Genomic DNA, 13,940 nt, shown 5'->3' with positions numbered 1-13,940 from the left:
AAGTTGCCCTGTGGGACATCCATTTCTGTCGGGAACCAAGGGAACCATACTTTGGCTCAATCAGAATATTGACTTTCAGGGTGGCCCGGAGTTTCCGGACCACCTTGGGCCAGTAGAGTTGAATGGCAGGGCATCCTCAGAGTATGTGTATAAAATTACCCCTGTCCCCGTTACATCTCATGCATTCTGAGGACAGCGTTCTCCCCAGTCCATGGATCCTAGCACGGTCATAATAGAGCTAGCGAAGTATCTTAAGATGTATCAACCGTAACCGGGACTTTCTAGCTACCTCCAGTGGGTGCATCAGGACTGCCTCCTAGTCAGTGTCATTCATTTCTCCTACATCCTCCACCCACCTTTCTCGCAACCATCAGAATGTGTCAGACATGTTGATGTTTAATGTTTTATATGTGAGGAAAACAGACCCCTTTTTTAGCTTGTCCATGAGCAACTTACCTTCAAGCAGGGCATATTCTGGTATTTCTATGTCTCCTGGCCTCTCGGCTAACCATGAATGACATAACTGCACGTTTTAAATATTGATTCTGATGTAGTTGGTAGTCGGTCTTAAAGGAGGGAAAGGGTCTTAGGTATCTCTGTTTTAAAAGGTCCCCCACCTTGGAGATAACTATCATGTCCCAGGCCTCAAAACCCCTCAGCTCCCCCAGTTCCCACATCATACACCCCTTCCCATATAGGTGTTTCCTTGGTCACTTTGTTAGCCCATCCTAGGTACCTAGTGCCGTTCTTCCAAGCCTCCAGCGTCACCTGTGTTGTTGGCACATATAATACAGAGGGGAACCTGCCAGTAGTGGTGAGTGCCCTAACTTGCAAATCAAATTGTCTGGTGGCGTGGCCCAATAGTAGGCCTTCACACCTGGGAGAGCAATCCCACTATTACAAGAGTTACGCTGCAATCCCTTTAGTGCTACTCTAGGGTGTCCCTTCTTCCACAATAGCGTTCTCAGCTCCCTGTCCAGTATGGTGAAGATCCCCTCTGGGATTTTATACTAGGGGACATATTTACAACAAGATTGCTTGGATGCATATTGCTTCTGTAACTATTGCCCCAACTGGTAAACAGGATGACCTTGACAGAAAGCCAAGCCCAAGAATTAAAACAGTTGCCTGAGCAACATGAAGTTAGAGGAAGACATATTGATATCCAGGCCCCGGCCAAGTCCATTGAGGCAGGTCCACCTTCCTTATGCAAAGTTACCAGGACCCTTGCAGCTATTCAGAGTGAATTACATGCCTTACCTTTAGCGAAGGTAGGGCTCAGGGCTGAGTTGCAAAGATATCGACCCAGAGAAACTCCCTGGTCCACACACACTCTAGCTGAATCTCGGATCTCCACCAAACCATTGTTTAAGCCAGCTCAGTTTAGCCCTCCACTCAAGGAGGCCATCAAACTTCACCTTACTCTTGCACTACTGACAATCGTACCCCAGCTCCAAAGAATATTTCAGTCATAAACCCTCCACCAGTCCCCCAGATGCCACTCAAAAGATTTAATGGGGAAAGTGCTAAATTTTCAGTTTTCCTCAACCAATGTCAACTCCAATTCAGTTGCAGGCCTACTGCATTCCCCAATGCCTCTCACTTACTATCTACTCAGACCATAAAAGCTTACATTTCTTGAAAACCACCAGAGCATTAACTACTAGGCAGTTGAGATGGATACTTTTCTTTTGCGAGTTTGACTTTGTAATCACTTTTCGCCCTGGAGTTTAAATACCAAAGTGGATGTTCTCTCCAGAATCAACACTGTAGAGGCTCCAGGTCAAATGTGTAACCCTCCAGAAATCATTTCCAACACAAAATCATGGCCCTTTTAATGCTTGAGTCTTTTTTGAAAAAGACTAAGGGGCATAATTATGCTCCGTCAGCGCAAACCTTACCCCATATTTAAACTTTGATGCCCGAGCCTGCGGACGTCAAAATTCCGCAGTGTGCATTATTTTTTGGATGCGGCAACCCACCTTGTGTTAATCATATGCAAGGTAGGCGTTCCCGTCCAAAAAATGCGTGCGTCGTATTTATGCTTTCGGGCAAAAATGACACACAGCCCGATTTGCGTCAAAATTTAACGCCTAGGTCAGGGCAGGTGTTAAAATGGGGCAAACACACCTGTATTTAATCAGAACACACAGAAGCAGCAGCAGAGCAGCAGAGCAGCAAAAGGGAGACATGGAGGTGCTTCTCATCCAGCGTGCACGCAGACGCAGAGCCCAGCAACAACAACAGCAGCTATCACAACACCAGCAGGGACCCCAAAGGCAGCGCAGAAGGCAGGAGAGAATATTCTGCACCAGAACAACCCTTCATGGTCTCAGGGAACATTACATCATCCAGAGTTACAGGTTGAACTGGCAGGCCATTCAGCAGCTGCTGCAAAACATTGAGCCACAGTTGGCACCCACCTTGCTGACACCCCACACCATCCCAACAGAAACCAAGCTGCTTGCCGTACTTCACATGCTGGCAAATGGCTCTTTTCAAACACTGGTGCCCTGGTTGCCGGAATATCACAACCATCATTCTCTGCCTTTTTGCCCAAAGTACAGGATGCCATCATTGGACTCACACCCCGCCACATCTGCTTCTCTAACACACTGCAGAAGCAGCAGGAAACAAAACAGGGGTTCAACCTCATTAGTGGCTTCTCACACGTCCTTGGTGCAATCGACTGCACACATGTACGCCTTGTGCCACCTGCTGCAACTGAACACCTCTACTGCAACAGGAAGCACACGCATTCCATCAATGTGCAGGCCATTGTCGATCACCAAGGATTAATCACCAACATCGTGGCAAAATATCCTGGGAGTGTACATGACTCATTCATCTTCCGTCACAGTACCATCAATCAACACTTCCAGGATGGACGGGATGGCAATGGACTACTTGTTGGTAAGTACAAAAACCTACTTATACACACACTGCACAGCAACCCTCTAGGACACACAACACATACACCACAACAGCAACATGTCGACTGGAACACACTGAGGTTGTGACATCGCTAGCCATGTTTCATAGGTCACCATTGAACCTGTCATACATCTGAAATTACTGTACAGCCTCATGTTAAGACGTCAATGATCACAACGTTTGGAGTGTGTTGCCTAAATGTCACCTTGCAAATTGTAAGCATCTCAATTATGTTTACATTAATCCATTGCATAAGTCTAAAGGTATGTGATGTCCAGGGTACATTGATATGAACGTGCTAACAACACTGTCAATTTTAACCTGTGTATGGAACTATCATCTCACCCCCAATGAAGACACAGGGACACCTGTATCACAAGTCACAATGCTAGGGAGGGCACACTGTACTGCAAATCCCAAAACATACTGCTGACAACCGGTCAGCAGCCAAACACTTGTTCAGCCAAGGAAACAACACAATGCAGATGGTACATCCTACAAGCCTAGGATGCAACACAATAACACAAGACAACTACTGCCATGCAAGCTAATATAAATGGGGAAAGCTACATCAACATGATCCCATTCATTTTCTCTTTCAGCTGATCAGGGGTATGGGATCCAGCCATGGATTATGACACCTATTGGCAACCCAAGTACTGCAGCAGAGCGTGCCTACAATGACGCACATAGGAGGACATGCAGCATAGTCGAGAGGACCTTCGGCATCCTCAAGTCGAGATTCAGGTGCCTCGACATCACTGGTGGTAGCCTCCTATATTCCCCTGAAATGGTCTGTAAGATCATTCTAACATGTGCCATCCTGCACAACATTTGCATAAGAAAGAACATTCCCCTCCTGGAACCAGAGCCACACATGCCTGAAGAGGAGGAAGAGGAGGATGGTGGCCTGCAACATGAGGGGGAACAACAAAACACAGCTGCTGGATTGCGTAGGCGCCAACATATCGTGAGCAATTTCTTTTAAATATAATCACCATCACCACTTTATGAACTAATGTAAATAAACACCGATAATAATCACCATATCATGGTCTGGCTAATCATTTGTGCTCACCTTTATCTCTAACTATCAGAATAAGAGATTTGCCTCATGGAGCATTGCTGATACTGTATACCGATCAGGACACAAAAAATCCCAGAGCAATTGTGATGCGTATCATACAACGGTCACATACACACACACTGTAAATGACATAGATCCTGTACATTTCACCTTTGAAGGGCAATAGCACACCTATTTCACACATACATGTTGGAAACATGGTTCATCGCAGCATATGGCACACAACCAAGACACCATCACTCAATAAGGGGAAAACAAGCCTCATACATGAGGCAGTTGATGTGCTTTTGCATCAGTAACAGGAATGTATGACCAGACCCTTGACAGCAGTAAGCCCAACTGCATCCATTCTTTGCAAGGACTATCTGTGACGAGAGTTCCATATAAGCAGAACATAGACAGCACAAGTGCCACACATTTGACAAGCATTGCGCACATGACATTCCATGTACATGTCAGCCCATTTCCTAACTCCTGACACACCCATGCACCTGGTCTCAACCCACCTGTCTGAAGATGTCCCTGGAATAGTAGTATGTGTACCCCGATATTCCCTCCTCTACACACACAGACTAACAATAGTAATCCAGTGTGCTACACCCTTTCCTATAGTATACCATTGTCATAGTACATCTGACTGCATGGACGTCAGGTCAATTAATACACTGGCTTGTAGTTTCTAAGCCCTGTTATCACCTGTAGATTGCTTCCCGAGTGAAAGGTACTGTTGGCCATTTGAATGCAAATCTCACCTACAGGACTTGTGAGAAACTGATGCAGTCCACACCTGTGATCACCTCCATGCACACCACCCATTTCAACATGCACTGACCCTGCTGATGCCTGGAACAGCATAGAAGTTGCCATTTTGTCAAATACACCGTTATGCATTGCTAGTAATGAAGCTGTGTAACACAGCCCTTGGGTTCATGTGTCACCTTCAAAAACACAGGACATACCCAGTTTTACATGTCAACTGTCTAGTTCTTCCTCCGACCAGACTTAGTCAGACCACTGATTATGTAACTTGTGAAATTGCTGGATACTGATTGACCCTGCATCCTGTCAGCCTGACTGGCACCTGTCTGTGCGTCACCCTAAAGATTCCCTGTGGCTACATATGTACCACACTTGCTTTACCAAACCTCTCATTCCTCAGAGGGTATTTTGTCATGTCCTTCATCAATGCATACCCAAATACATTGTACAGCATCATCTGCCTTTTAATTGTACTATTGTCGTAGGCTGTCCGATATCACGTACACAAGACTGATTGTGGCTATAGGTAAGTATGGTTTATTGTTGTTTTACAGAGTACTTTCTGGTGAGTAAGTCCGAGGTAGTTGGTTGCAGATGTCTCCTCCCGTCTTGGTGGACTAATCTCGTCTTCTTCTTTCTATTTTCTCCATAGGCCTCTCGGGAAGCATGTGGGACAGAAGAAGAATAGGCACAGTAAGTGTTTGAGTACATCGCTCTCTTTTCCTTTCCTCTCTCTCTTTCTCTCTCTTAGTTTCCTATTCTCTGCTCTCTCTTTCCCTGTTCCTGTCTTCTGCTCTTTTCCTCCTCTTTTCTTACTTGCTCTTTCTCTCTTTCTTCCTTAGCCCTGGGTTCTGTTCTTTCCTTTCTTCTCCTCTCTTCTGTCTTTTCTCAGACCTGTCTGTTTGGGCTTTTCTTCTGGCCGTTTTCTCTTTGTCTCCTGTATATCTCTCCTCTTTCCCTTCTTCTTAGGCTCTTGAGACTTCTTTTCTTTACATTATTAATTCCTCTATTTGGTCCTTCCTGCCGGAGGATGACACTGTTTCTTTCCTGATCAGTCACCTATTTTGTGCTCACAGTGCTTCCCCGTTTGTATTTCCCCCCCCTTCCATATACCTCCCGCCCAGTGCCCGTGCTCGTGTTCTTTCCCTGTGTATAACCTTCGTCTCCCGCTTCCCGCCCTCCCTACCCGTCCCTTGCTCCGTACCTGGCTTGGCCACGCTTCTCCTGAAGCGTGGCGGGTCCTATTCGTATTCTTCCCGGGGCCGGCGATCTTCGTCCCGGGTTGGGACCGTGAGGGTTCCTGGTTCCAGTCGGGTTCTATCCTCGGTAACTCCTGACGACCGTAGAGTCCTCTCCTCCTTGATCCTTTCGAGTTTTTGGGTTTGCTCCGCTGCCGCTTCCTGGAGGTTGCGGCTCTGGCCATCCGCGCTCCCTTGACACTCCGGGACCTCCCCTTTTACGTCCCTCTTGTCCAGCGAATACCGTGCAGAGCCAATAGGAAGGACGGCCCTCTGGGTCGCTTCCGGGTCAACCCCAGCAGAGATAGCACTAGGCGCAATTGTGGGCGGGTCAGATCGGTCCGACCCGTCACAACCATATTTGTTAAATTGTCTTTGAATACCAAAATCATGGCCCATCCCTTGTCTGGGTCTCATTTATGCAAGAACAACAAAGTGTGACAGTGTCCCAGGGCCATATGCAGGGATTGGGTAAGGGGCCTCCAGCAGAACCAGCAACCTCTGATAATGTCCATGAAAAGTCCACAGATGTTAGGACCCTGACAGTTCACATGCTGAATTACATTGCTCACAACATATTGATGGGCCGTGTGTGGTGAATAGCTGCTAAAATAATCAGCACAGAGGCTATGAAGTTCCCAGATGCAGTGGGAATTTCAGAGGCCAACCTGTGTACAAATGTTGTAATGACACCTGCCGGAACATGACACCTGAGACATGATCTCACTCAGCACACCAAGGTTGCCCTGTTGACAGTCTCATTACACATCTTCAGTGACAGGGTGGGACCATCCCCATGTAGGTTCTCATGTCCTCATTGACTTTACTCACATTGATCTCCGAAGGATACTCAGTAGATACAGGAATAGCTGCCACTGACTCATGATGAGACCTGGACGTAACTGTGACAACATACACCCCAAAAAATATACAGGATCAACATTGGACCACACACATGAACAAGACACCTCTGTGCAATTGATCACTGGAAATATGTGGACACGTGCTACCTCGTATGCTGGTCCACCACAGCCACTGGAGAGTTGTGGCTCAGTTATATGACCTCAACTGTGGCATCATAATACATTTGTGGTTCACCTTTGGCTGTCTGGGCCAATTACATGGAACCCACTTCGTCAATGCATGTGCCTGACTCACTGTGGGATTCACCAACAAGTGCCTAGGAAGCAGTTGCCAAAAATGTAGGACATAGGATGGTGAAATTGTGGACCATTGACATGAACAAGCATCTGCCATCTATCTGGTGCATGCTTTGTCATTTGTGTTGTCTACGTTACCCAAAATCTTGGAAGTGCACACAACGATGTTGCTACATGTATGACTAACACATGTCCTCTCTCATTTCCACAATGACTTGCATCTAAGGTATGGACACATTGACTTCACATTCATACAAGCATATTTTTAATAATGCATCTTGTGATGCACACACACTGGGTCAACAACTACATTAGTTGCCACTGCACACACATTGAGCCATAGGCATTGAGGTATTGTACTTATGTACGTCACCTTGCTATCCTCTCCTGATGCCAAACATGCCCAAATTCTGCAGTACATATATGTAGGCCACACATATGGCCATCTAGTACGTCAGCCAACTGTCAAAATCCTGTTAAGGAAGTAGCGGGTCATGGTCCGCTGCAGTATGATGTCTCACATGTGAATATACACCATCAACACCAAAGTGGGTGCAATCAGCCTATCTCAGTTGTGTCCCAAATGTAACTTAACATAAAAATTTAAAAAATCCCCCAAACCAGTTCATTCGTTTTTAGCGTTATGCGTCATTTTGTTTCCACCAATACAGATTGTGGGTCATATTTTTCGACGCACAGGAGGGAAAATTAGGCCACATCCAAATAATTGTAAAGACAATTTACTATTATTTGGATGCATAACGATAAAAACGGCGGCCATTTTATGCAGGATGTGATGTAATAGGATATCCTGTTTACAGATTATGTACAGTGGGTGTACTTTCACTTTCACTTTGCAGTCTGTGAATCTTCTAGACTGTGTGGCTGTGTTCAGAGTTTTGTCCAGTGATTTTGTGCTTTGGTGTCCTGTGTGCAATCTTACTTGTAACTTTGTGAGATAAATATTGTTGTATACTGTCTGAGTGTGTTTTGTTTACAATTGTCCAGTATTGTAGTGTATTTGTTGTTTGTGGGAGTCTGTTGTGGGTAGTGCTAGTTTGGGGATAGTTGGGCTCTTTTAGTTGTTAAGTTTACTTTTTTTTTCGTACTCCTACTTTCCCCCTTTTCTCCTTTCTTCTTCTTTCTCCCCTATTCCCCTTTTCAGTGCTGAGATGTTGGGTAGGCCACGTCTTGGCAGGATGGGTGAGGAGGAGTTGGGGGGGTTTATATGGCTGGTGTGCCATTTCCTCCCACTCATGATCGAGGCAGGGGGCAGGGTGATACCGGGGTATCACACTGAGGCGCGAAGAATCCGGTGGGTAAAGGTGCTGCATCACTTGCATCGCGTGTATGGGAGCCAGAGGAATGACCACCAGCTGAAGTACCGCTGTGCTGACCTCATCACCAGGGAGCAAGATCTGCTGGACCACCTGGGAATAGTGATTGGTGGCCCTGTTGGTGAGTACAAATCATGTAAATGTGCACATTTAAAAGCTCTGTAGTGACATCAGATGATTTGTACAATATCTGCCAGCTAAGTTGCTGACTGTGTGTAATGCTGCGGAAACATACAGGGTAATTGATGCACTATGTGAAGGATTACAATTGCTAGCTGTCAGGAAGCATGTGCTCTGCAAACTTACAGGATACTTTTGCTTAATATAATTTGGTGCCGCCTTTGTGTCAGACAACAAAACAAAATAGGAGCCAATCATGTCTATATAGGTCACATTTGTCAGTGAAGTATAGATGTACTAAAATATTGGCAAACTTTGTTGACACAATAGCTAGACTGAATTTAGAAACACTACATGATGCAGAAAATGAGTGCTGGCTTCACGTCAATTGATGATAGCAATGTGGCCCAGACATATGTCTCATGTGTGTCTGGTGAGTGTGTAAGGAAAGCGTTCACAGAAGTTCTATGAATGTTAGGGATTATTGTGGTCCTTCATCTTTTTGGATACATGTCAGATCTGGATTTGAAAACCTCGGAAAAGGTGTAAGATGCCCTCAGCTAACATCTTAGACTGGTATTTGGAGTTTGTTGTGCCACATTCCAATTAGGGATGGCAGTTCAAAGGTATGCACATGGGTTCATATCTCTATGTTTGGTGCAAATCACCATTGCTGGGCTACATGAAATGAAGAACCTGTAACAACATGAGGGCTTACAAAAGTCCCTGTCCCTCTGTACATTGTACCTATGTGTCATAAATGTGTCATGGCCACATAGGCTGTTTGACTGGTAATGCAGTCCTCAAGTAACCAGGCTTTGGATGTCTCTCTTGGATGCACATGATGAGACGATTACACACCATTATTATTTCTGCTCACTAATGAAGGAGCATGTTTGCCACCACATGATAGTTAGGGCCACTGCATGTGTGTAGATATGTGTCTAACTATCACAGGAGACCCATGCTATGTACATGTTGCCCATGATATATCAGATGAAATATCATCATGTCTGAACGGCTTTCATTACTTATGTAAGCTTGTTTTTATCTTTGAAATTGTTGGACAGTGCACAGATTCTGAGCACATTTCTTCCTTCCATGCCTTGCAGGTGGACCGGCACCCTACACTGTGGGAGAGGTGGCTACATTTGAGGACCCCGACCACTTCAGTAAGTGTTGATATGTCTGTTATGTGTTGTGTTTGTTGGTGATGTGTGATGGACTCCTGTGTGTTTAACACATAGCAAGGTGTGATGCGCTGGACAATCATTTGTCTTGTTCCATGAGTGGGATTTCAGTTTCTCAAAATGTTTGAGTTGGCCAATGCTTATCCTATTGTATTATCTAGGGATTGTAGGTCATTCCTGTAGGCCTCGCAATGGGAACTGGGGTGAGTCATGTGGATAACACTTGTATCAACAAGAGTCGCACTGGAACTCATCTCAGATTTAGTCTTCCTGTCAGACCCACATTCTCCCAGATTGGTACTGCAAGTCGCTTTCCAACAGACTTCTGCTTCCCTATTCACCAAAGTACTTATTAAACTGTAGGTTGAACTTCCTAGCAGCATGTACTTCCACATGTAGTGCTATAAGTATGTGGAACTTGAGTGCAATGGTCTAGGTGTGCATGAAAATCATGATCATGGGTGTTCTTGCAAATCTGTGTCTGTTGTACGTCATGCCTTACTGGAAGTACATGATGTGGACCAAGGTCTACATTTCCTGACATGTGTGGCGCCAGGATTGGCCAAGGGTTTGCAGACTCCTAATTGTTGATAGATCTTACCTGTGGTGTGTGTGTGGAGCCAAACACGTGTTGAGCTTTCTATGCACTCCTGGGTGTCCATGTTGTTTGGAATTGTTCGTTGTTTCTCCACCCCATCCCCCAAACACAGGCATGGGTTTGTGAATAGGGTACCTAGGACTGATGCTATCAGTATGTTACACATACATGTGAATAAGTGAATGTTTGGTCAGAACATAGTATACACACTCAGGGATGGCACATGAGTACTATACTAGCAAGTACAATTACAACTTGCAGACCATGTGGCTTTAGTTTTTCATCCCGTACACTGACATCTGTAGCCCAGGCATTGGCGGAGGATGTGCAGCATGATTGTTAGCTGACAACTGGCAGAACTCAGATGGCAAGTTAATGCCAGTTGTTACCCATCTTGTAGGTTTTGGATGTGCTATGTGTGATATGACCTTTGTAGGCTGGCCTGTCATGTACTTCCTCAGGGACATTTAATTATCTGTTTGGTGATATGAGCTGTTACAAGTACAGTAGATGTATTGTCTGATTTACTTCTTGTGCCATTTCACACAATGCAGTTCCTAATGTAAATTGTTTGCCTTTGTCTTCACAGCTGCGAACATGACACCCATCCAGGTCTGTGAGTTCCAGAGGCGGACCGTGAGCTACCAACATATCCTGCTGGTAGAATCGGGGTTCAGGAGGATGGCCCGTAGATACCGGAATGAACGGGCCTCCGGAGCATGGAGGGCTTTCCCACAGGGTGGCCCTACTTTGCCCACCACAGCCACTACCAGCACAACCACCAGTTCTACCCAGGTGGCACCACCCACAGCTGGGACTGTTGTCCCAAAGTCTGCAGTTGTTCCAGGCCCCAGCAGTGCAACACCTTCAGGGCAGCCCACAGGCATTGGCTCTACACGCCCCCAAACCTCCTCCGCTGGTACCCAGACTGACCCAGCTGCTAAAGTTGAAACTGCAGCTTTCCAGGCAATGGAACGTAAGAAGGACCGTGTGCTAAGGAAAATTAGTCATCTGAGCCGGGATGTTCGCCATATGAACAGGCGTGTGCGGTCCATAAAGCGGACCCTCCGGAGGGCCAACCTCTAGACTTTGGTATATGTACATGATTCCCTCCCCTCCCTCCTCTTTCCTTGTTATCATACTTAGTGGGCTTAGGGGGCTTAGTGTTAGGTTAGTATAGGCTGTTAGTTTAGTTAGTGTTAGTGGGTGGGGGGTCCTGAATCTTTCTATTTTAAGTTATTAAGTGTGTGGGTGGGTGGGTGGCTATGTTGGGGTTCTTGTGTGTTTAAACAAAAATCTAAAAAAATACAAAAAAATATATATTTGTTTAGGATAGTATAGCATGCGTTTAGGTTAGTATATGTTGTCCTCCATGTGTCCCGTCTCATAAGGGGGCTGGGGGTTTGATGTTTAGAACGTTTCGTTACATGTGATAAGTAAGTTTAGGATAGGTTAGTTAGGGACAGTTGTGGGTAATGAGTAGTCAGGGTAGATTAGGGTAGGTAAGACTTTTCCCTCAGTTTCCTCTTCTGTGATTACCATTTAATAAATATATAGTGAACCCTTTGCAGTATGTGTTAAATGCTTGTTGATCATGGCCTTGGCATTAGTGTACATTAATTTTGTACTATTACATTTGTGTCCTATGCTACGAACAAATCCCAACTGAGCTGTAAGACTGGCAGCTACCCCAGAGCTACCTTGCAAAGATTCCACCATTCGTTGCAACCACCAATCACAGTTAATATGGATCCCAATGTGTTTTTGTCAATAAGTATGTTTTCTAAGTCACAAACAGTGCTTCTAGATTTGGTATTGGGAGAACAGTTTAAGGTCTGACTGCAGTGTGATGTTCAAGGACACCCTTATAAGATGAGTTGTCGTAAACACTCTTGTAGTATCGTCTTCATGACTCACATAGATCATTTGTGACACTGTTCAGCATGATTACCTATTTGGATGTAAACTCATTCATTCATGCAGTTTTTGGAGTGTTTGCTTAGATTTGTGTTCACTGTTATGTGTGTTAGTATTGCATGGTGACAACATTTTGCGGCCACTATTTGATGACTTAGATATCCCTTGAGGAAGCATTATTCTGTCCAACACAGCATGATGATGATGGTTTCTCACTTCATCAGATATTACCCTCAGGAAGGGCAGAATATGATGCAATCCTGGCCACTGTGCAGATTTATATGACTACATAATTTCAGGACAGTTGTATTGACAAGCTATGTTATTTGACAGGAGGCACCTTTCAGTTATCTACTGCACAGTTGATGTGTCACATTACCCAGAGACAGATTTGTTGTGTAAGTGCTATTTATTGAAAAGTGCTGTAGTGCTATGTGTACATTGTCCATGATTGTGAGTCCATTTATAGTGACATCTTCCATTGTGATCCTACACAAGGGGTAAAGGAAAATGCTTTTGACATGCTGGGGTGATGTTTCAGACAGTGCAGAGGGACAGGATTTGCCAATGAGTAAGAGAGAGACAAGCACTGGGCAGGCTGACAAGATATACAGTGGTTAGCAGAACAGTCATTGAGTAGAGTTGTTGTCAGACCTTGGTAATAGTTGGCCATGTGGCAGGGACTAGTGCTTCCGGGTACTTTTCCGTGTGAATGTGATCTGTTCCATGTCTTCTTCTTCTGATGTGTGTGTTGCCTCCTCTGTCCTTGGTGGTGGTGGTTGTGAAGGGGCAACACACACCTCAGTGTTAGAAGACGTGGAGTCAGACATCCCGGTCACTGCTGCCTGTGGAGGTCTTAAGGGCAGTACTGCAGCAAGGAGGATCTGCTGATTCTTAAGAATATCAGCCACATCACGATGGTAGGCAGCCAGGTCGGCCCTGAGGGGTTCACGATTGCATTCGTGCATGCAGTGGAAGGTTTGGGGTGCGAAGTGTTGTGGCAACTCCCTTACTGCAGTGGTGAATTCCTTGACAGTTTCTTGTAGTCCTTGCAGGATGGATGATAGGACTTGCATGGCTGCTGCCTGATCTGCAGATGACATCATGCACGAACGCACCCCCTCTAGTCTGGCTGCCATAGTTTGCATCCCCACTCGCACCTCATTGGCCAGCTCCCGCTGTATCCCAACTACAGTTCTCTCAAAGCTGGTGCCTGTGTCGTCTGAGTCCTCAGCTGTATTGGAGCTGGCAGGTCTTACAATTGGGGTGGTGGGTGGATCCTCTGCGATGGCTGCTTGTTCTGTGCTCCTCCTTGTGACTGAAGGTGGGGTCTGGAGGGTTCCAAGGACATCTTGGATGGTCTGTTGGGGAATGTTTGTCAGCTCGTCATCCATGTCATCAGGGTATTCTGGGACAGGCATATCCGCAGGAGATCCATTGTCCTCTGCAATGACATGGGGTACAATAAGTGTGTCTGTGTTGTGGCATTTGTGATGTGACATGCCTGCCTTGTGATGATTTCACATTGTGATCTTGTTTCGTGTTCATTGCTCCAGTCTTTCAGATGGACATTCTACCAGGCCTATGCCCCACCTGCATG

General features: G+C 45.6%; 1 protein-coding gene and 1 long non-coding RNA gene across 2 annotated transcripts in view; both read left to right on the top strand.

Moving 5' to 3' along the window:
* The window catches only part of LOC138296653 (uncharacterized), a 43,060-nt gene that overhangs the window by 25,106 nt on the left and 4,014 nt on the right, over nucleotides 1-13,940 (top strand). The window lies entirely within an intron of this gene.
* LOC138296652 (uncharacterized) lies at nucleotides 6,339-12,004 on the top strand. The gene is made up of 3 exons (XM_069235990.1): nucleotides 6,339-8,636; nucleotides 9,748-9,807; nucleotides 11,013-12,004. The coding sequence occupies exons 1-3, from the start codon at nucleotides 8,351-8,353 to the stop codon at nucleotides 11,507-11,509; spliced, it is 843 nt and encodes a 280-aa protein (XP_069092091.1). The 5' UTR covers nucleotides 6,339-8,350; the 3' UTR covers nucleotides 11,510-12,004.

The sequence above is a fragment of the Pleurodeles waltl genome, chromosome 5, assembly GCF_031143425.1.
Source record: "Pleurodeles waltl isolate 20211129_DDA chromosome 5, aPleWal1.hap1.20221129, whole genome shotgun sequence".
Classification (NCBI taxonomy): domain Eukaryota; kingdom Metazoa; phylum Chordata; class Amphibia; order Caudata; family Salamandridae; genus Pleurodeles; species Pleurodeles waltl.
The sequence above is the reverse complement of the archived record's forward strand: the minus strand, read 5'-3'. Positions and strand labels throughout refer to the sequence as shown.